The sequence below is a fragment of the Haemorhous mexicanus genome, chromosome 1 (genome assembly GCF_027477595.1).
Source record: "Haemorhous mexicanus isolate bHaeMex1 chromosome 1, bHaeMex1.pri, whole genome shotgun sequence".
Lineage (NCBI taxonomy): Eukaryota > Metazoa > Chordata > Aves > Passeriformes > Fringillidae > Haemorhous > Haemorhous mexicanus.
Window position 1 is genome coordinate 133,578,303 of NC_082341.1, and position 24,258 is coordinate 133,602,560.

At 41.7% G+C, this 24,258-nt stretch overlaps 1 protein-coding gene across 3 annotated transcripts in view; it reads right to left on the reverse strand.

Annotated features, from left to right (window-relative positions):
* RUNX1T1 (RUNX1 partner transcriptional co-repressor 1) overlaps positions 1 to 23,107 on the reverse strand; it is a 115,261-nt gene extending 92,154 nt beyond the window's left edge. The window contains exons 1-2 of one of the 3 annotated variants that reach the window (XM_059863509.1): positions 22,561 to 23,107; positions 2,899 to 3,071 (exon numbers count right to left, since the gene is read on the reverse strand). In XM_059863509.1, the coding sequence (XP_059719492.1) occupies positions 2,899 to 2,986 (88 nt within the window). In that variant the 5' untranslated portion in view covers positions 2,987 to 3,071; positions 22,561 to 23,107. Of the gene's footprint in view, positions 1 to 2,898; positions 3,072 to 15,316; positions 15,336 to 22,560 lie in introns of those variants that run through there. The other 2 variants (XM_059863520.1, XM_059863541.1) reach the window with 2 other exon arrangements.
* Positions 23,108 to 24,258: the final 1,151 nt, after the last annotated feature.

A 24,258-nucleotide genomic window follows, 5' to 3' on the forward strand; every position in this document is an offset into this window, starting at 1 on the left:
CAAAGGTTTCAAAGACCGTATTTTCAAATTAAAATAAATACTAATGTCAAACACACACATTCCCCTTACATTCTACTTTTAACACAGTTGTTCTCAAACTCACTTATTCTCTGTAAATTTCCTCCCTTCCCCATCCGCTAGCGTTTTATATAGATTATGGGTTATTTTCTTTGTACTTCAAAAGCTGGATTCCTGCCCAGGATACTCTTACTGACTCAGAAAGCGAGCTGGAGAAATCAGCTATACTCTCAACTGGCCCAAATCAACCTGACCTAGAGAGAAAAATGCTTTATTTGCAAGGTAGCAGCAAGCAGGGCACCAGTGTCCTTTGCAGGTAACCCACACATGCTCCCACATACCAGGGAGCTGTCTCCAAAGCAGTATTTCGAATTTCACTTTCTTACTAATGTGAAGTAACCCATGTTTGCTGTGGAGTAGCCTCTCCTTGTCATCCTGGCTTTGTTTTTCATTAAGCTCTCTCACACTCCAATCAAGAGGAATGCCAGCAAGCCACAGGTGTGCACCACATGAACAGATGAAATTCTGATTGGAAGTACAATTCACTGTCTATAATACAGTTGCAAACTCTTTTCCATCTGTGGTATGTTTGAAGGGGACTTTATTATTTTCACTGTACTATTAAGACACATTGGTAAGCAAACAATTGTGTTGAAGATAAAAAGGAAGGCAAGAGAAGATGCCTTTGCAATAGCAAAACAAAAATGAGGATGCTTGAAAGGGCTCACATCAGCAGTAGTCATTGCTACAAGACGCCATTGCTTCAAGGAGGCAATAAACTCAAAACACTTTTTTTTTTTTTTCCTCCTTTTACTCCATTAGGCTCCAAATAGCAAGTCAAATCTTCTTGGGCACAGCATAGTCCGTAAGTTAAGCTCAGTGTTGGCTTCATCTCTAGTTATTTAAAACTGAAATTTAAAACAAAAAAATCACTGAAAATGTGGAGCTTCTTAGCCATTTAAGACTAAAATTTTTGAGCATGTCACAAATACATCCAGATGTAGACACCTTACCCAGTCACCTCAATTCAAGTAAATGTCAAAATGGGAATGACAAAGATCTAAGAACTGTTAACCACCACTGATCACTCTCTCTAAGAGCTACAAAGGAGTTTTGAATTCTTCATTACCAAGGTGAAAACTACACAATATTGTTAACTCTGTAAGAGGTGTCACAGAGAGATGTGTTTATTTAGGTATAAGGCTACAATTAGATAGAACTGCACAGGGAAGGGAATCATGCAGTATACAGCAACTTCACCATGGCAGAGATGTGCCTGCACCCAGACAATACAGAGAGCACAACCTGCAAAACAGTGAACAGGAGGGATAAGGTGCTGTTCCCTCCCTTTTATGAATACTTCAGCAACCATCAGATCAGTAGGACTTTGTAGAGATGAAGAGAATTTTAGTCATATTAATTCCCTTTCTTTAAATTAATGGTATTAGAAAATAAGCCTTTCTCCCAAGTCGTAGGAAATTTCCATTATCTTGCACATGCTCTGATAGCAATAAACCACAATAAACTTCCCATTAGTATGCCAGCACCGCATGCTTCAGGCATGACATCTTTCCTTTTACATTTATTTATTTTTAAAATCCTTTAGGAAGACCCATATGGCAAAAGAAACCAACCAACGACCACATGTACAGGGTACATTTGCACTTTGAAAAACAAGACTGTAGATAGTGAAAAGGAGAAATTAGTCAGAAGCTATATACTGCTAGATAAGCAAAATCAAAACATAAGAAGAAACCCTGCTAAGATTATTCATTCTCTTCCAGTGCTGCCTGAATACATGAAGGTCCACAGAAGCATTTATTTGTTTTAAACTGAGCTAGGAACTCAAGTTAGAATGCCACTTCATTTTTATTAGGAATTAATTTTTTAAAAGTATGTTCACACTGGTGCACAAAACCTCAGGCCTAGCCCTTGCCATAAGGTGATGTGCAGAGGCTCCCACTGGCTCTTTCAGCTGTTCTCCATCTCTCCACACCCCACAGGCAGAGCAGCATGGGCCATGGTGTCACAGGTGGGAAAACAAGTAATATGATCAAGGCTGAGCTACCTTTAAAACTCTCCAGGGCAAAGCCAAGAGTACTCAGACACCATTCATCTTATTTTGGTACCATACTCTATCAAAGTTATGTCAGGTGGTATGGTCCAACACTGAGAAAGAAAATTATCCAAATGTTGGAAAGCACTTAAAATCAGTTTAGCCATTGCTTGCCATCCAGACACACACCATTTTAGAAGAAAAAAATGTAGTTCAAGACTGTCATAGGTTATCTAGAAATTTTGTCCAGCAATAGCAGATTTACTTTTCTAGTATGGTAAAAATCTTTGCACACAAGAAGCAGAAATATCCATTCTCATTATCATCTCAATCAAATTTATCACAGATTCCTAGTTTGATGCAATGAGTTTACCAGAGGATTCCACTAAATTACAAACAACCATTTTGCCAATGTGATTACAACTATCTCTTAACCTGGTTGCAATTACTATTCCAATTCACAGTTCAGAAAACTTAAAGTCACTATTTTTACAACCCAGCCTAGTAATATTAATGTGACACATAAAGAGCAACTATGTCATTAAAAACACAAAAGTAACCCCAAAGTTAAAAATTTCACATATATGTATTTAAGATTTTCTAAAAGTCATGACTGATGTATTTTATTAGCATTGCAGTACTCTTTTCTCACTTGTATTAAACAAGGACAGCACCTTCATTGATTTAGGCAGACTCTTTGGAGCTAAAGGGAAAGATTTCTTTTTTCAGTACAGTTTACAAGGCAAGGTACAGTCATTATATACACACGAATAACTTCTAAAAGGTATTCACATTATAAAGTCAAATATGTTTCTGTTCCTTACCTTGACAAAATTCAAAGTTCCCTTTTTTCCGGCAGTCACCTATCACTAAACTCAGTGCTCTCCAAGTGTTTCTTTTGACAGATATCATTCTCCACCAATGGCTCTGCTAATTTCCTCTTTCCTTTTCTGACTGGGACAGATATTATGTTCACCAGCCCAGAGATCAATCTTTTCTATTGACAACAACAAATGGAAAAAAAAAAAAAAAGCATATATCACAGCCAGTTTGAAGCACCACACCCCTTCATTTACATGATAACAGTAGTCTTAAATAAAATAGGGAAGACAGAAACATTATTCTAAACCAAGTAACAACATTTTCTTAGCTAATATAAGGTAGTACTTTAAAACTGTATTAATTTTTCAACAAAGGTAGTTTCATAATTTGCTCAGTTAAAACAGCTGATATATAGAAGCCAAAAAATTAAGGGCAGCCTATAATCTACCCATCAGTTAATTCTGTAAAAATGCTTAGGTTTAAATACATTCACATAATATAAAATATTACATACTTTACCTGGTTCAACAGAAGCTCTAGAGAATCATTTATTAAATCAAAATGTTTACTAAAAATAGAGATCTTCCAATTTACACATCACTAATACTAAATTGGATTTGTAAGTTGTAACAGCAAACACATTTAAAGAAAGGAAGATCAAAAAGCTATTGATATATTTACAAATCATCTTCCCACTTTTGAAAAGGCAATTTCCCTCCCACTCCAACACCTAAAAAACCTGTTTATTTGGGTTACACAAATACTCTGCCATTTGTGTAAGTCTGTATCACAGTGTTGTCAGTTTTTCCAAGGCATTAATATGCTTTTCAGGGGTTCATAATTATGTCAAGAAGAAAGTTTTTTCAGAGCCAAGCACACACAGTTACGTACATGCTTCAATCTGCAATGACTGTTCAAGTATTTTGGGACATCAAGTTAAGCATGCACAAGGATCCGGCCGCAGCTCATGCATCTAACCCAGAATCCAGCCCCAGCCCTCTCCTGCACTAGATCTTTCTGCAAAAAAAATTCATTGCCCAAGGGCATTTGCAAAAGATCACATTTGTGTTTGTGCTAGAAATTGCAATCTTTCCCACAAACAAGCACCCTTTCAAATCAAAACAAACCTTCCCAAGTTAAAGTTAAGGTTACAGAACAAAGGAATTCACCAAAGTCCTTTCTTTCTTTCCAGCGGTCGTGGTCGGACATTTCCCCACAGTCCTGAGAGAAGCCAAAATTCCACTGATTTCAGTGAAAACAAGTGGTAAGGACTGCAGGACTCTACCCAGAATTTGGCAACTGTGGAGCTCTCAAACTGACACAACTGCCTCTGGCATTTGGAAAATAACCTCCAAAATGTGGTTAGGACTCCACAACTTGGGTACAATAACTAGTTTAATAAAATTATTTTTATTTTGTATGTAATTCTCTAGTTGTCACAATGTTCTTACATAGGCAATAAATTTACCTTTCAGTTGTGCCTCTAGCATGAATTGTGTACTTTTCAATTGCCCAGACTTTTGCATAACACTTTAAATTTCCATAAATGCATACAGCATTCTCTGAATTGTTGTTATTGTTTAATCTGATTTTTATGGTCATAAACCCATAAACCCTAGCAAAACTGAAAAATTCTCCACTGACCAAGTGGCCCTATTAATTTCACTGAGATAATTTAAACATTAAGTTTTCTACCAAGTGACAACAGTACAATCTGGCTGAAATACTGTCTTATGGTGGAATACATCATATTTTGGACTCAGAGTTACACATTTGTAAAGATATATTCATGTTTTGCTAACCTTTTCTAATTTGGCCACTAGAAACAATTATGGTCAAATATGTTAAACTATGTAATATATAAAAATTCAATATTTCTGCTGAATAGCATACTCATTTTCCATAGCTGGTAAAAGATTTTAAACATCTTATTGTTAAAAAGTTCTGATTAAAAAAAAAAAAACAAAAAATGTCATCCACTTTACAATGAAGACATCAATTTGCTACTATTCCTTTGTTTCAGGCCCATGTTCATTTTTTCTATTTGCCACATTTTCCAAAGTGATGGATGCATTTTGCTATACCCATTCTACACTAATCTCCTTCTTTAAATGTATTTTTGCTTCCTGAATTTTAAACTTCTGCTGTTGTTCGCATGTACATGCAAAACTGTCTAATGTCTGAACTTCAGTGAAAGCAGAATGCCTCAAACAATTTGTAGTCTTACATGAGTGTTATAAAAAAGGATCAACATGTTGTATTACCATGGAAATTTTGAAAAACATACTTTCCCAAACAAATATTACTTTTTCTCAATGGTATGAAGTAATGAAAACCACATGTGTAAATCTGCGATCCGTGCAGTAGTTCAAGCTGCAGCTAATAGAAAATACAGAGAGTGAACTCTGCCATATAAAGGATTCTTGTTACAGAAATATAATGTGAAAACCAGATGCAGACAGAAAACCTTAATCACAGATGGGAATGTAATCACTGGCATACAGAACACTTTTTTGATCAATCTCAACCATATGAGAAATGTATTTATTTTCTAAGGAATGCAATAACTCTAGAGAGTCTTCTATTTGAATTCAGTTAACCTCATATTCACAGTGCTTTTATCTTATATGTGTAGAGAAGGGGGGTATAACCTGAGCCAAGACTTTTAGAAAGAGCCATTGGCCCTGGCAAATCATGCTTGTATCAGCTTATCTTTCAAGGAATTAATAGGATGTAAGGACTACAAATATCAGGATCAGCCTCAAATGAAATGAACCATTATTGTACTTCCTAGTTACTGCCAGAAATCCCTTCATCACCTAAGCACTTCCCCAGTTAAATTTCCCCTTTAATATGCGGTTCTTCCGAAATACAATGCTAAGAGCAAGCACACTGTCACACTCAAGTTCTGTGAATCAGAACTGGAGTCCTACAGCAAAGAATCTCTCTCTATAAAAGCTGAAGAGTCATCCGTTCAAAAACAAGTTTACCTGGGGCTTCCTCCTAACTGCTGGAAGTCCCTCCACCCACACAGCCCCCGGGGGTTAGCAGGAAACAAAGGAGCACAGCGCAGGGCAGCTATCCAGCCACATCAAGTGTCTAAACTGCCTTTTACCAAGTCTACCAAGGCAGGACCGAGGCAACTCCTGTCAGTTTTCACTGCTGGTGACATTACTATCACAGTAGTAGTAAATGCATCATGTAAAATAGGGACTGATACCTCAAACTGCAATTATATTAAAACCAAAAAAAAAAAAAGAACCACAAGCAAATCCAAAACCCCCAACTTGTACTCGGAAATAAAACTTAAGAGAGAAAAGGCAGAGATGAGGCCTCCAGGGTCTTGGGTACCAGTAGTGGCAGTTTTATTTCCTGGCTGCCCCTGATCCCTACTGCACCCAGTCTACCCAAGAATACACAGCTCTACCTGACTGTCAGAGTTCACAACTGAGCTTATTAAGGTAACCTAAAGTTGGTATAAATTTATTTTAATAGCATAATTAAGTAACAAAAACCACAATGGTTTGGTAGCTGTTACACCGAGGCAGAGAGGGGATGACAGAGACCCTTTGACAGGCACAGGGTAAGCAGATTCTCCCTCTCTGCTATACCCTTCAAGTCCATTTGCCATCATCTCATTTTTGGTGTCCACAGTAAGAGGCCACAGCCACTTCAGTACCCTACCACAAGGCTCCCTTTCCTATTATGTGAAACAGCACATCACAGGTGTCCATCAGACTAACTCTGCTGAAGTTCCTTTAAAGATGCCTTCTTAATTGAATGCCTGTAATGCTAGGTGAATTTTGAAGTCTGCTACTTGTTTTTTCCTCCCATGTTAATAATTATCAAATCATTTGATAAAAAACTTTGATTCCACCACTGCAACCAAACAGTTTTTAAAGCATCTTGTCTGTTCTGAGACTTAACTTTAAATTTGAGACTGCAGCACAAATAGATATCACGGAAGTCAACATTTAACACTTAAGTAATATGGGATGGATATGCTTGTCTTATTTCTAAACAAGCATGCCTAGATTAATAATAAACTTTGGCCAGATACATATTTTCATTTGCATGTTTTTCATATAGCATCATCATCATGTGTGTGTGCAGAGTGCTAAAAATGGAATGAAATCTTCCAGCTGAAAACAGTTCCACGTGACAAAACAGAGAGGGATCCTGAAAACTCCTGCTTCATGTCATGTGCGAGTGTGTGTGCCTGTGTCTTTTTTTTCCCCCTCTCATCTAATTTCATCTGCGAGAGACTGTCCCTAGAGGACAAGACAAGAGAGAACCAATTATATCCAGCAGTTGGTTTCTCCAAAATGAAGGCATCTGTTCCATGCCAACGACTTCCACACGGAAGAAAAACAGAACTTTGAAGGCATCTGTGTTCATGGTTGACAGTTGCAGATCTTAGGGTCTACTGTAATTGCCCAGCTGCAAACATGATTTGGTTGCTGCTGTTGTCAGCTGATCTCCTTGCACTGAAAAGAAGGGAGCTTAAATAGCAAATAGCTGGATAACAATCAGATATTCTTCCACAATACTGACACCTTTTCCCTTCTGAAGGAGGTATTTTTCCTGGTACAATGGGTTTGATGGAAGTAAATTGCAAAATGGTTCTTAAACCAACATTTTACAAAATATTCTACTTTAAAATGCTATTCTTTAAATAATGTATCAGTCCAAGCACAATGTGTTCATTATCTGCTAGCATTTCAGGCTGGTATTTTCTAAGAGTGATTCAGAAACCAGTGTGATTCACCGACCACATAATCCTGCAGCCCACCTTATTTAGTCAAGTAGTCTCAGTAATATGAAGAGTACACCTGAGCAGAAGCTCAGTTTTCACCCCAAATGCATATGGCAAATAAATAACTAGTAAATTTATTACTTAACTCACATCACTTCCAACATGAGTGAATAATTTCCAAAAGACACTTTAAAGAAACATTACTGGTAATTCAAAATCTGGCTTACAGCACTGGGCGCTACACTTGCAGTGAGATACTCAGCAATGCTGTGCACCTTCACTGCTCAAAAAACCAAGCAAGTTGTTAACAAGAATCTCAAATAAGGTAGCAAGAACCTAACTGATTTTCCAAAGCAGAGGACTGAGTGCCATTTAGAGACTACTGATTGTGCAGTTGCAACAAAGACAATTAAAACTGGCCTAAGCAGAAAATAACTGACATTCTCCATCCTCGACTCACCAGATAAAAGTGGATCATAGTGTCCAGAAATATTTCATGCACCTCTTGAGTTTTTGTACTTTGCTTACCTAGGAGTTTTATTAATATCTTGAAAGAATGAAAACAGTATATGATAGGGAAATGCTTTTTCTTTTTTTTAATTGAATTCTTTGTTATTCTGCTGGATTCCAGCTGCAATCCCAAACATACTCTGCAGCAACAGCATTCTGCCCTCCCAGCCAGGCAGCCACTCAGCTTAAAAAGGACAGTAAGGATTCCCAGTCAGTCTCCCTTGCCTGGCACATACCTCAAATTATTATGAATGCCTGAAGTAGTGAACCTGGGGGGACACAGTAGGCCTGACACTTCCTGACCACTTCTAAATTCCCTCCAGGAAGGACAAGAGTTGGGAGTGAGGACAATTAACACAGCCACCTGTTTCCTGTGACCTCCTAAGGGGCAGACATGGCCACTGATGACTTGCTCTGGCAATGTCACTGAGGTCCTGCCCATCCTTCTCTTCCCAGAGAAGCCATGGAATAATAAAAACAATAGTGGCCAATAATAGCTCTCTAAGAGATAGTGAAATTTAGGCCTGGACTTAAAAACAAATGAACAAACAAACAAACTAAAAAAAAAGAAAATTATCATCAGAAGGTCCCCAGGTGAAGAGGTGGGACCAGTTAATCCCAGAATGTGGGAGGAAAATTACATATTAATATCCCCCTTCTAACTACTGTAGCTGATATTTACTGTAGCTGTGAACTTCTCTGGAAGAAGTCTGGAGCAGGCAGCTGGCTTAAACACAATTTAAAACAGATCTTGGGATGCACAAGTTGAGAATCCTGGCCCAATGGACTCAGTAGGAATCTGCAAGCATTATTATGGAAGGAATAGACATTTTCTTTCCTCTATATGGCAGTCTTGTCAGGTAAGTCAGTGATTTACAGTTCAAAAATAATCCCCTTGCTTTACACTGAGACTTGAGCTAGTCCATTTTATTAGGGGGAGATCTAGATCTAAGTCTGAGAACCAATCCAAAAAAGTATTGTCAAGATCACAGACGTGAGATGGGAGCAGAGAAATCCTGAAGGTCCGGCTCCTCAAACTGGCATTTTAACTAAAGAAACACTGTAATCAGTGAGAACTAGGTATGGGAGTACCATGTAAGATCTGAGCTCCAGTATTTCATTCATTGTTTACAAGCTCTGCTGATCCATGGAGTTGTATTAATTTACCATGGTGCACACAAAATGTGTACAACATTCAGAAACTACCTTGGGCTATTCAGTTCCATGGGTTGGTTTCCTTGTCCACCTGTAGCATGCTTTAATACAGGTTGCAGCCTGCTTTTCCAGCATTAAGTGGTTTGCTATCAAGCTTTAAAATAATAAATAGTAGCATCATGAAACAGGTTTTGCTTAATGGTTCCTGGAACCCAGTGACGTCACTCACTAAAACACTTCCTATAACATTACCCTTAAATACTTTTAGCAGTGTCACCATTAAAATAAAATAAAAAATCATCCTGGCAATACCATCCACTGACAGCACACCCATAGGTGCCATTATTCCCACATTTGTTGGCAGCTTTTTCTGGCACCATTATGCTTTAATGGCTCTGGCAACAAACCCCACCTGGATTTCACTGGAAGTGCTCCTTTGGAGCACTCTTCCCAAATATCCTTTGCAGCATTTTGTCTCCTCTGTTGCACCCTAATCATCCCATTTTCTGGCAACAGCCTCACCCTCTCACTGTCAAAGCCTGAGCTGGTCTTGGGGAGTTCTCTACCTGAACTTATCTAATGCATGTGTGATTCAGTGTTAGGATGTATTTTCCAAGAGGATTTCAGGACAATATCTTAGCTGCTCTGGATGAATGTTCACTCACATTCCAGCTTTAAAATTCTTTTTACTACATCCCAGTAGCACAACGTGACCAAACCAATGGGACAGTAAAGCACAGGCACAAAACACTATATAATCTGATGCTTCATCAGAGAGTTTGTTAAACTTTGTGACTCTCAGAAAACACACACAGCCTTAATCAACATGCCACACAACCTGTCATGGTAACATTCAGAACTAACATTCTGATACTGCCATTACCAAAGTAAAAGAAAAAAAAAACAGAAAAGGTATTCCAAAAAATAAGCACTTCTGGGGGAAAAGTGATGATTTTTCAGTGGCTGAATTGTTGGTCCTTTTTTTTTTTTTCCCAAGGTATTTAAAATGACACCTGGGCCACAACCAAAAGGGGCACCTGTGGGATCATCAGAAATCAAAAAATGTAGACAGCAGATCTCCAAAGGCACTACTACAAAAGAAAAAAGCTGCTAACGCCTTCTAGTTATGCAAACTGCGTATTAACATCCAACATGGCAGACACACATAAGCCTCCTGGAGCTCCAAAAGTAACTACAGCCTACAATTTGTAATGGTCATACAACCATCATCTCAGATGCTTGTCTGAATTCCTGGGCTTTACTCTCTGTAGCAACTTGGCTCTCCATAAATGATACCTATTTTATTACACACCGCTGCCCGCCACCATGTGCATATTAGTTCCACTCCACTAGGTGGAGTCTTCTGTCTTTCCAGACTGCAGCATAATTTCCAAAAGAACCTATTATCTATCCTCCATGAACCTTCCACGTTTACTTTACTATAAGGGCCAGAGTATACGTGTCTTGATAAACATAAAAATGAATCAAATGCCTTCCAAAATGATTAAAGAAATCATGAGCTATCCCATGAGTATCCCAAATAAGTACATTACAATATGGGATCGTGCAGGAATATTGTTGCTGTACAGTTCTGTACAACACAACTGTACTTTCACGGACACTACATTCAAGAAATAATACTGAGTATAAAAACATATCCCTTAAATAAGTCAACATATCACACATGCCCAAAAACTACATATAAACAAACCCAAGTTGCAGAACTTCTATTAAATTCTTTTTGTGTATTCTGAAATACTTTTGAGTATCTAGGATGCCTTCCTTTTCCAGGCATCCCAAAATGTGTTACAGAAAATGAGAGGGAACATTAAAGTATTCACATTTCCATTCACAACCAGTGGAGTTAAATATGGCAACTATTCAACAGGAACAGCAAAACTGTATGCAGCATTTCTGGCAAAGATTAAGAAAACAGAACACTCCCATGAATGTGTTCAGAACATTTAGATAAGAAAATCTGGACACCCTGCATGCAGCCGTAATCTTTCTTTTGGAGCAGGGCTCCACCCCAACCCCTGTGCAAAGCACCAGAAAATCCCACGACCAAAGTAAAAAGCTCCTTGGTTTCAAAACTCTTCAGGTAGGCAGTCTCTGCTCTCACACACTGCGCCAGAGCATTTGCTCGGCAGTATCTGCGAGCAGAAAGCCCCACGTAGGCACCGAGCACGAACGCGAGGCTCCCCAAGGCTCTCACATCACCGGGTCAGCCGAGGTAGGGCCTCCTCAGCGCCGCTCCTGCTGTTGGCAGATATCACCAGCTATTTAAGGCTACAGACATTTTGCCCCAATCGGCCATGTTTTCTGTAATATTTACTTCTCGTACATATGTCTATAACTATGTATACATCCCACAGAAGGTGAGGTTTAACAGGGTTAGCTTTGTTGGGGAAAAGAAGGTTTGGAGGAAAGGAAACAACTTTCATGTTGAGAAGATTTGAATCTAGTGACTGTCACGGGATGTAAACACTCTTCTGGGGAGGGAGGCTTTTTGTTATGTTTCAGGAGAGCACAGAGTTTTGGATAAAATCTGTATAAATAATTATCCCTCTGTCATTCAACATAAATTTATGCACATGTGTGCACACAGTTATGCTGGAGAATACAAACTATAAAGTAGGCATGCCACAGACTTCTAGACAACCTACCACAAGCACGGATCTTGCACAGAATCCATTCTATATTTAAATTTCAGTTTATTGAATTTTAATTATTTCGGATCTGTAGATCACTTTGAGGAAAATCCCCCAAGGTCAAAAGTGTACAAATCCAATTGCAAAACCAAACAGAAGCATCAGCAAGGCCGTTTCCCATGCAGACACCTACCAAAAATATTAGTCCCTGACTACTAGATTAGATTAGAATTCAACAGCTAAAACCCATTCTAGTATTAAAACCGGGTAATTCTCTATGTTGAAATAAAGCAATAAAAGCTCTCATTCTATTCTGCACGGTTACTCATGTTATGTACACAGGGTTCCATAGATGTAACAGTGAGTTATCCCTTCTTCATTTAGATCCTTATTTATAAAATTAACAAACACATATATTTTCCATTAGGTTATTGTTGGGGTTTTTTGTTGGTGATTTGTTTTTTGGTGGTTTTTTTTAAATTAAAAAGCAACAGTGTTATGTTCTCCAAGGATGCTTAGGACAGAAAATGCATGTTCTATTAATACTATGCTTTCCAAGTCATAGAACTCACTTGGATTAGCAGCTCCACAACTGTGAATATATTTGTATATATGCATTCAAATATGACTCCATCATTTCATTTACCAAGGAAAAAGTTACACCAAAATCCCCATTAACTAAAATGTCCTTGATGAGCCTAAACTTAAGATTTGCAGGTGTATCAGAAATGAAACAAGCCAAAGAATGTTGTGTCATATACTGAACATCCTTTACATTGCTCAAGGTCCTCAGCAGTAAGTAAAGCTGTATTGCTGCAATGGGGAAACAGCCACATGTCATTTTAAGATACAATCATAGTTTATTAATAAAATTATTTTAAAAGTACGAGTTAAATCCTTTTACCAACATAGTGACATTCAGCTATCCAGTGTCATTTTTCCAGTTCAAATAGATATGGTCCTAATTGCATAATGCCACTTTATCTGCTGAAGATAAAAGTGCCGATAAACAAAAATGCACATTAGGCAGGAGATTTTTCAGAATAGATTTTTTTTTTCAAATAACCCACTTGCATTAACAAAAGATTGCAATGGCTTCCAAATTATAGGGTGTTATTTTTAGTGGAAGTAGTTCAATATTCATATTGGAGCAGATGTAGCAGTTTAACAAAACAGCTCTTCAAATCCTGCACAAATTGAAAACAGGAAAACTGATTGCATTTTCTCTTATCACTTTCCTTTTCTGAATTGACACTTTTGGCCTTCTGAAAATTTACACATGGCTTTCATCTCAACAGCACCTGCTGATCAAACAGAAACCTAACATTTTCAGGAAAATGGTATAAAGGACTAGTTTTCTTTTTACCATCTTAAAGGGCATCAGCAGTCCACTTGATGGCAACAATTGCTGAGTAGATGGCACACAAAATACACTTTATATTTTCAGTCCACTTACTTTTAAAAATTAGTTAAATCGTAACAGCTCCTCTGTATTTGCTGTTTGTATGCTTTAAATTAATTTCAATCTCTATCTCTTCAGTACCTTTATGGGTTTCATTCTACAGTCAGCTAGATTTTAAAGATGATGTGAAAGCCCCTGAAATAATAAACACATGGTATGCTCTGAAAACAGGGGTCTTCTTTATATACACATTTATATGCAATCATATAAACTGATATATACAATTATGCATTCATGTGCACATATTGCACAGACATTTCTTTTTATGGTGCTTATAGCAAGGAAACAACGCGTGTGTGCGTGAATATATAGATATACAGATATGCATGTATGTTTCATTCCACTATAGTGTCACTGCATTGAATTCTCTAAGCACTGTTGTTTGAACATGTTGAGGGGAGAGAAATTCAAAGGGCATTTATTTATTTATTTCAAAGTTGTTCTTTGTTTCCTTTGCAGTCTTCAGACTGGGAGAAGGTCTAGCAGATGCTCTAGAACTTGAGCATCAAGACTGGGTTGAAATGCTGCCACTGGTGAACATGGCAAGCATGCAAACAGCACAACCAGAAATCTTTGGGCTCCTGCAAAAGTTAAAGGTATCAAGTCACGTATATAAAAAATCACACATAAGTACCTTGTTATCTCGTCTGCTTCTGAGCCTGTAAACTCTGAAGCGCAGCAGCAGGTAACAAGGACCATCTTCTTTTGTACGTAATTCTAGGTGTAATTAAAAGATACTCCTGAAACCTACTATGTGTCAGCTTCTTAACTGATAGAGCCCTCACCCCCCCCGAAGTACTCTGCTGCCATCCATTACCATTCTGCTTCAGTGATAAGGTAACCTGAAGGCAGAGATGACATACAGTAATATATGTGCCACTCCAGACAGTTGGTTCATGAATTTCAGTGTTTCATCATGCTCACTGAGGCAACAGCAAACCTGAAATGTCAATATGTTCAGTCAATGGAAGTAAAATAATGGGGCTCTATTGTCTTACCCTATCGATCTGCTGCTGTCAACAAGAATACATGCCCCCCTGGCTTTAAACAAATTTTAATTAGGCTTTTAGTTACCAGATCATATCTATATATCTATCTGGGCAAACACTTGACAAAGTGAAACGGCAGTATAAATATTTCAAACTTTTAAATATAAAGGTAATTGTTTAACGTTGCTTTAAGATATGACCACTGATAAAGCCGTTTGCTAAAGCAGCGTGCGTGCATACACTGAGCATGCAATTCATTTTAATCTGGAAGAGAACTTAAAAAGCACCACCAGAAGTCCATCCGACACAACAAAAAAGAAAGAGCAAAGAGGCCACTTTTCCTGAAGCCCGCTGACATCCTCTGCGAGGATTTTGGAAGTCAGGAGCCTTCATTGAAACCACCCCAGGAGTGAGCGCTGGGTACCCGGGCGTGACACGCCGGGGCTGTCACATCCCCTCGGCCCCGCTGCCACCCCAGGCTGGGGCTCCTTCACCCCGTCCCGCCAGACACCCAGACGTGGCACTCTCTGCTTCTCGGGATGTGTTTAAAGTGGGGTCCCTTAGTCACAACCTTTGTTCTGCGGCCACCTCCTCCCTCCCCGCGGCCAGCCCGGCAGGCGAGCCCGCTCCGCTCCCCTCGGAGCTGCCCGGGGGCGGGGGGAGGCAGCACAACAAAAGGCAGATCCCGTCTCCCCGCCGGCTAATCTCTGCCCGTAAATCCCCCGCCCGCTCCGGGGGAGATAATAAGTGGTCACATCTTCACTTCTCCCCGCTCCTATCGACTTGTGCAGCGCCGAGGGAGCCGGAGCGGGCCACCCGGGCCGGGCGGTGTGAGGCGGCGAGGGGTGTCCCCCCGCCCGCCTCTCCGCCTCTCCCGCCCGCGGGTGGAGATTTTACCTTCCGGCGGCGGGAGGGACGAAGAGGCGCCGGCGCGGCCCGAGCTTTGTGCGCCTCACGCGCCTCGCGGCTTATCTGCGGCGCAAGGACGGAGCATCGCGGCTCCGCGGCCCCGCCGGCGCGGGGGGGGGGCGGCACGGCGGCGTGCATCGGGGCGATTACGGTATCAGCGCGGCCCAGATGGCGGCCGGAGGATGTGCGAGGCAGCGGGGCCGGGAGTGGGGCTGGAGCCGGCCCGGGGTCCCCGGGGAGGCCGCGCCCGGCACGAGGAGAGGCACCACCTCCGCGCCGCCCACCGGGGGTGAAGGCGGCGGTGCCCAGGTCTGCGTGTGCCTGCCCTCTGGCCGGCGTCCGGCCCGGCTCCAGCCCTGGAAGTTGCCCAACACCTCTCCGTGATAGGGACCCTGCCGGCAGTGGCGCAGCGCTGGCTCCCCAAGACTCCTCTGCCGGAGGTCGCCGCCACCCCCACTAAGGCGACCGTCCCTGTGACTGCCTCCAGCCCGGCTCCCTTTTCACAGGCCGTACCCACTGCTGCAGCCCGGCTCCCCCCTCACAGACCATGCCTACATCCCACACGGAGCACGGCGGCCGCTGGCCCAGTACCGTCACAGATTGTACCCGCTCCCAGATTGGCCAAATCCCTACCTAATACAGCCTGCTCATTGTCACCGTTGGCATAGGAGCCTGAACACAGCACTGCTGCTACAAAGTGGTGGCATCATTCACCAGAGGATGGAGTGATAAGAATAAGTAGGTCCCTACACTTCACAACTCAGGTTCTGTGAAAACTGAGGTGCTGTTTTGTCGGGATTCATAAAGAGCACAGGGTTAGCACGAGGCATGGAATAGGGAGACAGCAAAGCTACTTGGCCTGCCTACCATAAGTACAGCCATCCAGCAGAATAGCTGTGCCAGCACCAAGCACTCTATGTGCTTGGGTTTTAAAAGTTTCTGAAATGTTTCTCCATGGGAATCAACACTTATTTGTTAGGAAACGCATCTCCATTGCACATCGGCCGAGGAGTACCGCGAAGGAGGGAGGACAATGACAGCATGCTGAAGTGAGACTGGCATTGTTCAGTGTAAAACTCCTTCCAAAATCACTCGTCCAAGATAGCAGTTTATTCCACAAGAAAATGAATAAAGGGAATTTGACACATAATACAAAGTGAAAACCAGAACCTAGATGGGGGAAGGGCATGTGTGTGAAAATCATGTCACTGCAATGAATGTCAGATAAAAAAGGGGTCTGTCACAAATCCTCCACTAATCCAATAATGCGAAAACCTCTTGGTATCACTGAGACATAGCACAAGGTATTTTTTTTTATTATTTTTCATAAACCACTCTATATGTTTAGCCTTGGAAAGACCTATCGCAAAACCAGGACCTTGATTTTTCAGTGAAGGCAAACTGATTTTCACATGTCAAATTTACTATGCATTCCTCAGCCAGTATTTTTACCCTGAAGAAGAGCCACTTCTCCCTCAACTTCCTCCAGTTGTCAGTTGCGTGACAACCATATTTAGAGGTAATCAGACAGGTCATATTACAAAAGTTAGTCAACTTGTTTGAAACCTTAGCTCCTAAACTTAATGGCATGTTCTACGCATTTCTAAAGAAAAATGACTTATTCATTAATTCAACCTGCAAGGTAATACAGATTTCTTTCTGCATATGTTATTTCAAACTATTACACACAAATTAGAGACTGTGCTTTTTTGGTATTTCTGTTACAGAGCTTTTCCTCGAAATACATACATATCATGCCATGATTTAGGAACTAATTTAGGATCTGCCAGATTCTCATCTTGCAGGGCCACCATGTGCATCTTATGTCTATATTGACCATACTTTTATTACTCAAATCACAAAATTCTAAAAAAAAAACCCGAATCCAGGATCCTTCCTAATGTAAGCAGTTTGCTATGAAAACACATTTAAGAATAAAACAACGTGTATTAATAAAATAAATACAATCAGAATACAAATGTGTAACAGAAGTGGCGTTCCATAAGCACAGCTGTCTCAAAGTCCAAGCTGCAGGCTAGAAATCTTAATTTCAGCTGACTCTCATGTAATAATGGGTTACCTTCCTCTAAAGCGGAAAGTCCATCTGCCCCAGGCAGATAAGTTTTGAAGCATTAAAATAGATAAAAATCTAACATTTTCTTTCTTGCATTGAATATGTGAATTCTAGTGTGCTATAATGTGAGAATTCCAACATATGACTATTATGGCATAATATCTCATAGCTCAGCTTGTCATTACCTCACTTGTAATTCTTATGTTAATTATGTTCATAATTACTATAAACAGATGTGGTAGAAATTCATGTGACCTTTTACTTCAGAATGCATTTCTCACTCTTTCCACTTTTTTTTAATAATGTAGGTTAAACCAGAGGAAACTATTTCTGACACACTCCGCATGTATGTGTGTACATATTTAACATGAAACCATTTCTGCCTCATATTTCAGGGAAAGGACCACCTACATGCCAGTACATTGACATGAAAGTGATGATAACTGAAAAGTCTACCCTGAAACACACCCCTAAATAACTGTGCCTACAGTGAACCTTTTTGATTAAGCCTAGCTAGAGACATCACTGAAGCCTAGGACTTAAATGGAGCAGTGCATTTTTATTCAGGACCTTTGTTAATGCAGCAGTATCCTGCTTTACAACTACAAGTACATAACAGCCATACAGCAATTTATTTTACTCACAGACAAACCATCACCGTCTGTACACAAAACACATTTACAATAAAATCACCATGGATTTCATTAAGAGAAAGGCTACTCGAATTTCATTTCTTTGGACCTAATCTATAATTAGTGTGGACAGACAGGTGCAAACCCTTCTCCTCTACAGATGGCTACTGGAAATGGTGCAAAATAGCTCCTTCTGTTTAAACAACACACAGATAACCTGCTCGGCTCTTATCACTTACAATTACCTCCATTATACTGAACTAATGTTTACTTTAATAAAATGTCCACTGTTGTCTAAACGTTATTTGGAAACTTTCATATCAATGGCAGAAAAAAAATGAAGATGGAAGTCAGTGTCTTTCAGATGAAAATTTGGAGGGGAGGAAATGAAAAGAAAGCTTTTAAAGAACAGGATAGAACAGACTTTGATTTTATGTCTGCTGTTCATTTCTCTTTATCCACAAAACCACAGTCTGCTACTTCCTGGTGTATTTGTGTACATATAGAATACCATATATTAAACTAATAAATTTTATAGAAAGAGTAAGATAACTGCATTTTAAAAGCAGGTCTTTAAAAAGGAACATCTATGTGGAAAACCAAGATCCATTGCCTTAAAAGTTCAGTTTTTGAACCAACTGTTTTAGATTTCTGATGTGAAACATCATGACAATGTAACCTGGAAGCCAATGTTTCAAAGATTTACACTCTCATTACGTATACTAAAGTCAGTGGTAGTTTCAACTTTTTAAATTTTATAGGTTGTTTTAAAGGCTGTATGAAAAAGAGCTGGCTGCTACTAACTACATGGATCAAGGTTTTTTAATGTATTCAGATTAAAACAATTATCTTTTCACATTTCTATAGCCAAGCCATGAGAAATGGCCCCTTCAGAACACCAAATTCATGTTTTATTTCAGCTATTAAGTCTTCTTGATCTCTGCATGACAACTTAAGTTTCTACAGAACAAAGAACAAGACCTTCTCCTCTACACCCCAGTCTAAAAAGTCTGAAGCTCCTGCAATAGCAACATACTGATATCCTTATTCAATTAGCTAAAGATTTAACAGTAATGGACTGTGGCAAGTGGATTTGAAGGTTGAAAATGACAATTGCAAGCCCTTTCTCCCATCACCCCCAATGCAAACACTGCAGATGCCTATTTCACCCAAAGCGTCTGGCAATGAGGAGTTTGCAGTCTGCACAGTACCTCAGTGAGGCGAGCTTCACATTCAACGCCTGTCGTCTGAAGTTCGTTTCAGAGAAGTGAGAAACAGGATTTGACAGGGAAGAATGTCCTGAACTGACTATCCACTGACCAGCACTCCAGGTGGAGCTATTTTTCTCCTCCATTATTCCAAAAACAATACTCCCAGTATAAAACTGCATGTGCACACAGGCATACATAGTGTTAAGCATACACAGATGAGAGATACTGTGTGATGTCTTACTGGCCCATTATTTAGGCATGAAACAAGTTAACGTTAAGGTGGTCAAAAATGGTAGAAGGCAGTGTTTTACTTAAAAAGATTTTGGAAACTATTTAAAAGCTCGAAGCCTTTGAAGAAAAACAACTTGTGCAGCAGTTGCCAGGAAGCAGTGACCTAACACTGCTGTCTGCATTCCATTACAAACAGAATGGTTCTTGTCTCCCTACAGCATGCTTATGGCTCAAGAACCCAGCCGCTCAAACCTTCTGCAAGCACAGGACAGAAAGAAGTCCTGCTATCATCTCTTGTACCCCTCACCTGGCTCCAGCTTGCCAGAGGCACAAACGCATTCAAGAGTCTGTTGGATTTTTGGTGGAGTTTGGTGTTCTCTTGCACTAATGCACGATTGAGCTTCCCATGACAGCGAAGGAAAAGACTCATTAATTGAAAATAGTAGCAATTATACTGAAGGTTCAGATATGGTGAAAGTGACCATAAGAAAGTTATCAATTATCAAACATAGTTATTGTAAGTTCCTAATTGAAAACAATTACAGCAAATCTGCAGTGAATCTCACACCTAACAAAGCCTTTGCCAACTTCATATTTTCACAGACTGTACAGTTATGAATGAGCCATACTCATGTCTTTTCCTATTATCTTCCTATTGAAGGGGAGCCACAGAAACACCTAGTGCTAAAACCAGAATGCATAAACAAGATGGAGTAACTTTTTTACCATTCAGCCGAGCTGAAGGAAATTCCCGGATCATATTGAATTTCCTAAGGAAATCAGCCCAGAATAAACTGAATGAGGTTTTCAGACTTCCCATGGAAAGGTCAAGCATCAGCTTTAACAACCATTAGAAACCAGTTTCAATCCTCTCGGCTATCCAGATTCACTAAGCCGTTAACAGAAAAGCTGAACAGAAAACCTGGACAATAGAATTCAATTCTAAAAACGTCTTTCACATCTTGCCTCAAACTGCAGTTAACAAAGTTGCTTATTTAAACTTTCCATTGCATCTGTCAGGATGCAGAAATTGAGACGGAAATGTAAGGCTTCAAGGGTGTAGTTAAATAAATAATACTCACCCTTAGCCCTAACATATTGTGTTTACAAATACAATAATTATGTTTCTAGTTACATGTCAATGGAAGATATTTTCTAAGTCCTTCAAAAAGCATGCAAGCATTACTGTAAGTAGGAAATAAGTCAAAACAGATTAGTAGACCAAAAATGGGGAGGGGAAAAAAATCCTGCTTTGGTCAGCAACTCGGACCACCATCAGGGGATAAATCAATTTGCAGCAGCTGTGGACAGCCATTTAAGTCTGGGGCCTGAACAGATTAATTAGGAGAAGCGATGTTAAAAGTTAAAGGGGTCAGCGTTACATTAAGCACAGGAGTACTTGCTGGAGCAAACGCTTGGCTGTACATACCAAGACTCACAAGACATTCTTCTAGTTAGCCAGGGCTACGCCAGTAGCCAAGCGTTTGGCACTTGCTGCTTTCGCAGAGACAGCCGGCAGCTCCCGCAGGCTGATTTTAAGAAGCAAATACCCATTCTTGCCCAGCCCTTGCCGCGCCGTGCTGTGCCCTCACTGCGTTCAGCATTGCCCGCGCAGGCGGGCGCGCAGCCGTGCACAGCGCACCTTGGGGCCGCACTGCCAAGCGAAGGCAGGCGCTTCCCGCCGGGCTGCGATTGTCAGTGGAAAACTTAGGCAGCTCTTTCGGTCAGACTTGCTGCCGCGGACTCAGCAGATCGCAGGCCGCTCCCGGAGCTATCTGCGGGGCGGGAGCTGCCGGCTCCCGGGCGTCACGGCCGGGCGGCTGCGAGAGACGGATCCTCTGCGTGCCGTGATTTAGGGCACGGCAGAGGTAGGAGGGGGTGGCGGACAGAGCCTGCTGTGGATCGGAAGATGGAGAGCTGTTCTCCCAGAGAAACCCGAACGGCTTCGAAGCGTCTGTTTCCCAGAGCGGCGATGCCAGAGAGCCTCCGGCTGCGGTCGGGCAGGGCGGTCCCGCCGCGCCCGGCTCCGGCTGGAAACTGGGGGGCAGAAGGGGGAGGCTGCTTCGACTCCCTATACCCTCGCCCTCTCGCCTTTAAACTTATCAGTGAACTGAAGGAAGCAACATTTTAGCTCTTGGTTGGAGCATGAACGATTGAAGAGCTGCGTCCGATTAGTTACTTTCGGTTTCTCTCTAACATGTAGGGGAGCAGAGTAGAAGAACGACATCTAGCTCGCTATAAATTAACTGTGAAACGGAGTCACGAGTTCTCCTGCTAGGGTGGCAAATCCTTCCCTGAACTAAACCAAATTTCTCAACTTTGGCACTAACAAAAGGACTCGAACTCTGCAAAAGTCAAAGGCTTTTCTAAATGGCCGGGAATGTGGTTTTCATCCTTCCAATCTCCCTTATCAATGGTCTGTTGCAAATTTATGGAATCGAACCCTTCATCACAGCCAGGCGAGATGACACAGTTACATTGTATGGCAGTTTTGGAAATGCAATCCCTAAGGTTATCCTGTCGTTTTAGGGAACAGGCTATTTGCAAGACCGCGGTACAGCTAGAGGAGACGTGCACCGCCTAAAATATTTCTTTCAAAATAGTCCGAAAAGATGTTCTCAGTGCTGCACAAACCTATGATTGCAGAGAAACAACAAGCGAAACAAAACAATCCCTTCAGAAATATTCCAGCCACTCCAACTCACACTGGCCAGAGCTGGAGCCTGGAGAGAGGGAAGACAGGAAGGAAAAAGGCAAGTCCTAAATCCAGACAGAAATCTGAGGCTTTGTTATAATATATGCCTGGTAGGGTTATTTTCTGGCAAAAGTGGGTTATTTGTTTCTGAGCTCTCAAGCAGTATCCGGGGTGCTAGTTCGTAAGCCGGGGACAGAGCATGTAAGGCTGCATGCAGCGCTAACCTGGCCCGGGCACAGCAGCAGCCCCGGTCCGCATGGGTTAGTTACAGCCACGGGAGCCCCTCAGAGCCCGGGGAGCACTGCGGGAGAGGAGAAGGGGAAAGAAAAGGGGCTCGGGCTCCCCCACCCCGACGCGCCCTGCCCAGCCCTGCCCGCGCCCGTACTCACACTGCAGAGGACCGGAGATGCCCACCATTCGCCACGGGCTGCGAGCTGCAAATAAAAGTTCCCGTCCTGCTCGGGGGAGAGACGGCAGCCCAGGCTGCTGGAGGGGCGAGGGGGTGGGAAAGGGGAGAGCAGCGCCGCGCGGCTTCCCTTCCCAGTCCAGATGATCCACGTCCACAAAAGTCAAAACGAGCTGAGGAGAAACTCCAGCTGCTCTTCCCCCCCCACCACCCTCTCTCGCTCTTTTTTTTTTTTTTTTTTTAAAGGAGGATCAGCTCGAGAGAGACTACTGGTTCCACGGGAAAGGACAAGAACCAAAAATAAAGCAAAGTCTCCAAGTCGAGATAGTTAATGCCCAGGTCCTTCTCCTTGCTGCTGCTTCCGCCGCCTCAGACAAACGTGATGTGGAGCGCAGGGAGCGGCCGCTGTCAGTGGCGGGGTCTCTGCCTGTCCCCGAGCAGCCGACACATAGCTGAGCCCGCGGCGAACCCAAGCCGAGCCGGGGGTGCGGTGCGGTGCGGTGCGGTGCCGTGCCGTGCCGTGCGGTGCGGAGCCGAGCCCGCCGCCCGCCCGAGGCTGCGCCGCCGCCGCTCCGCTGCGCCCGGCTCCCGCTAGCAGGCAGCGCGCGAGGCAGGCAGCATACTGCCGGCAGCCGGGCCGGCCCCGCTACCCAGGTGCAGGGGGGGAGGGCTTAAAGCAGTGGGAGGTGATAGAGGTAGGAGACATCTGTGTCGTGAAGAGGTTAGTGGGGGTCAAGTATATGTTAACAATAGGCGAGCGTGGTCCCTCTCGGGCAGCCTGCCTACTCTTTCTTTCTTTCGCTCGCTTTTACTGGGTGGACATCTAACTTGCTCCCTAATGATGCCTCCCCGGCTTTAAGAGTCCAGACTGCCCTGCAGTAACCCAAGACAAACACTTTCTCTAGCCATCTGGAGAGCTCCTGGCTGCTCTGCCTGTGTCTCATCACTGTGTGAAGAGACAGCAGTGCTAGAAATCAAGCCACTCTCAGATCTACTCTCTAATCCCCTTCTGTTAGCTGATTTCCAGTCAGACTGTTTGCTTTTGCATTAGATAATAGCCTTAGAGAAAACAATTATCATTTTCTTTTTCCCTTTGTTTTTTCCTCTTTCTAAAGTACAGTATCGAGGAAGGCCTCCCTCTCTTATTTTAAAAGAAATTTATAGTCTTTCATGGCTTGAGGAACCCAGATGCAATTTCACACTTTCCTGGAAGAGAATTCTGGATTCTTCTGAAGGCAGCGACATGATCACAACTGCAGTGAAAATTAATTACTATCATCTACAATTAATAGAAGCATGCCACCGTTTGACTTCGTGTTTCATTACATAATCATTTCGGTAGGCATCCATATATTTTCCGATTCATCAGTTATTCCCTTCTACGTGTTGCAGAGAATATTATTGTCAGTCACACAATCTACGGCAAACTGGTATCTCTGCTATCATGTTGTCACTATGTAAAGAAGGCGTCTCCACAAAAAAAGAAAAAAAAAGAAAAAGAAAAAAAACTTACATTTGCTTCGGAGTAAAAAAGTGCAAGTTTTTTTTTTCAGATTACAGATAATGGATTGGAACTGTCAGAAATGCTCTAATATTTAGCTTCATTTTTTCCAATGTCAGATGTTAAGTAAAAGAGTGAGCATGGAATAGAACTTCTAATCAAGCTGCCTTCTTTATTCCT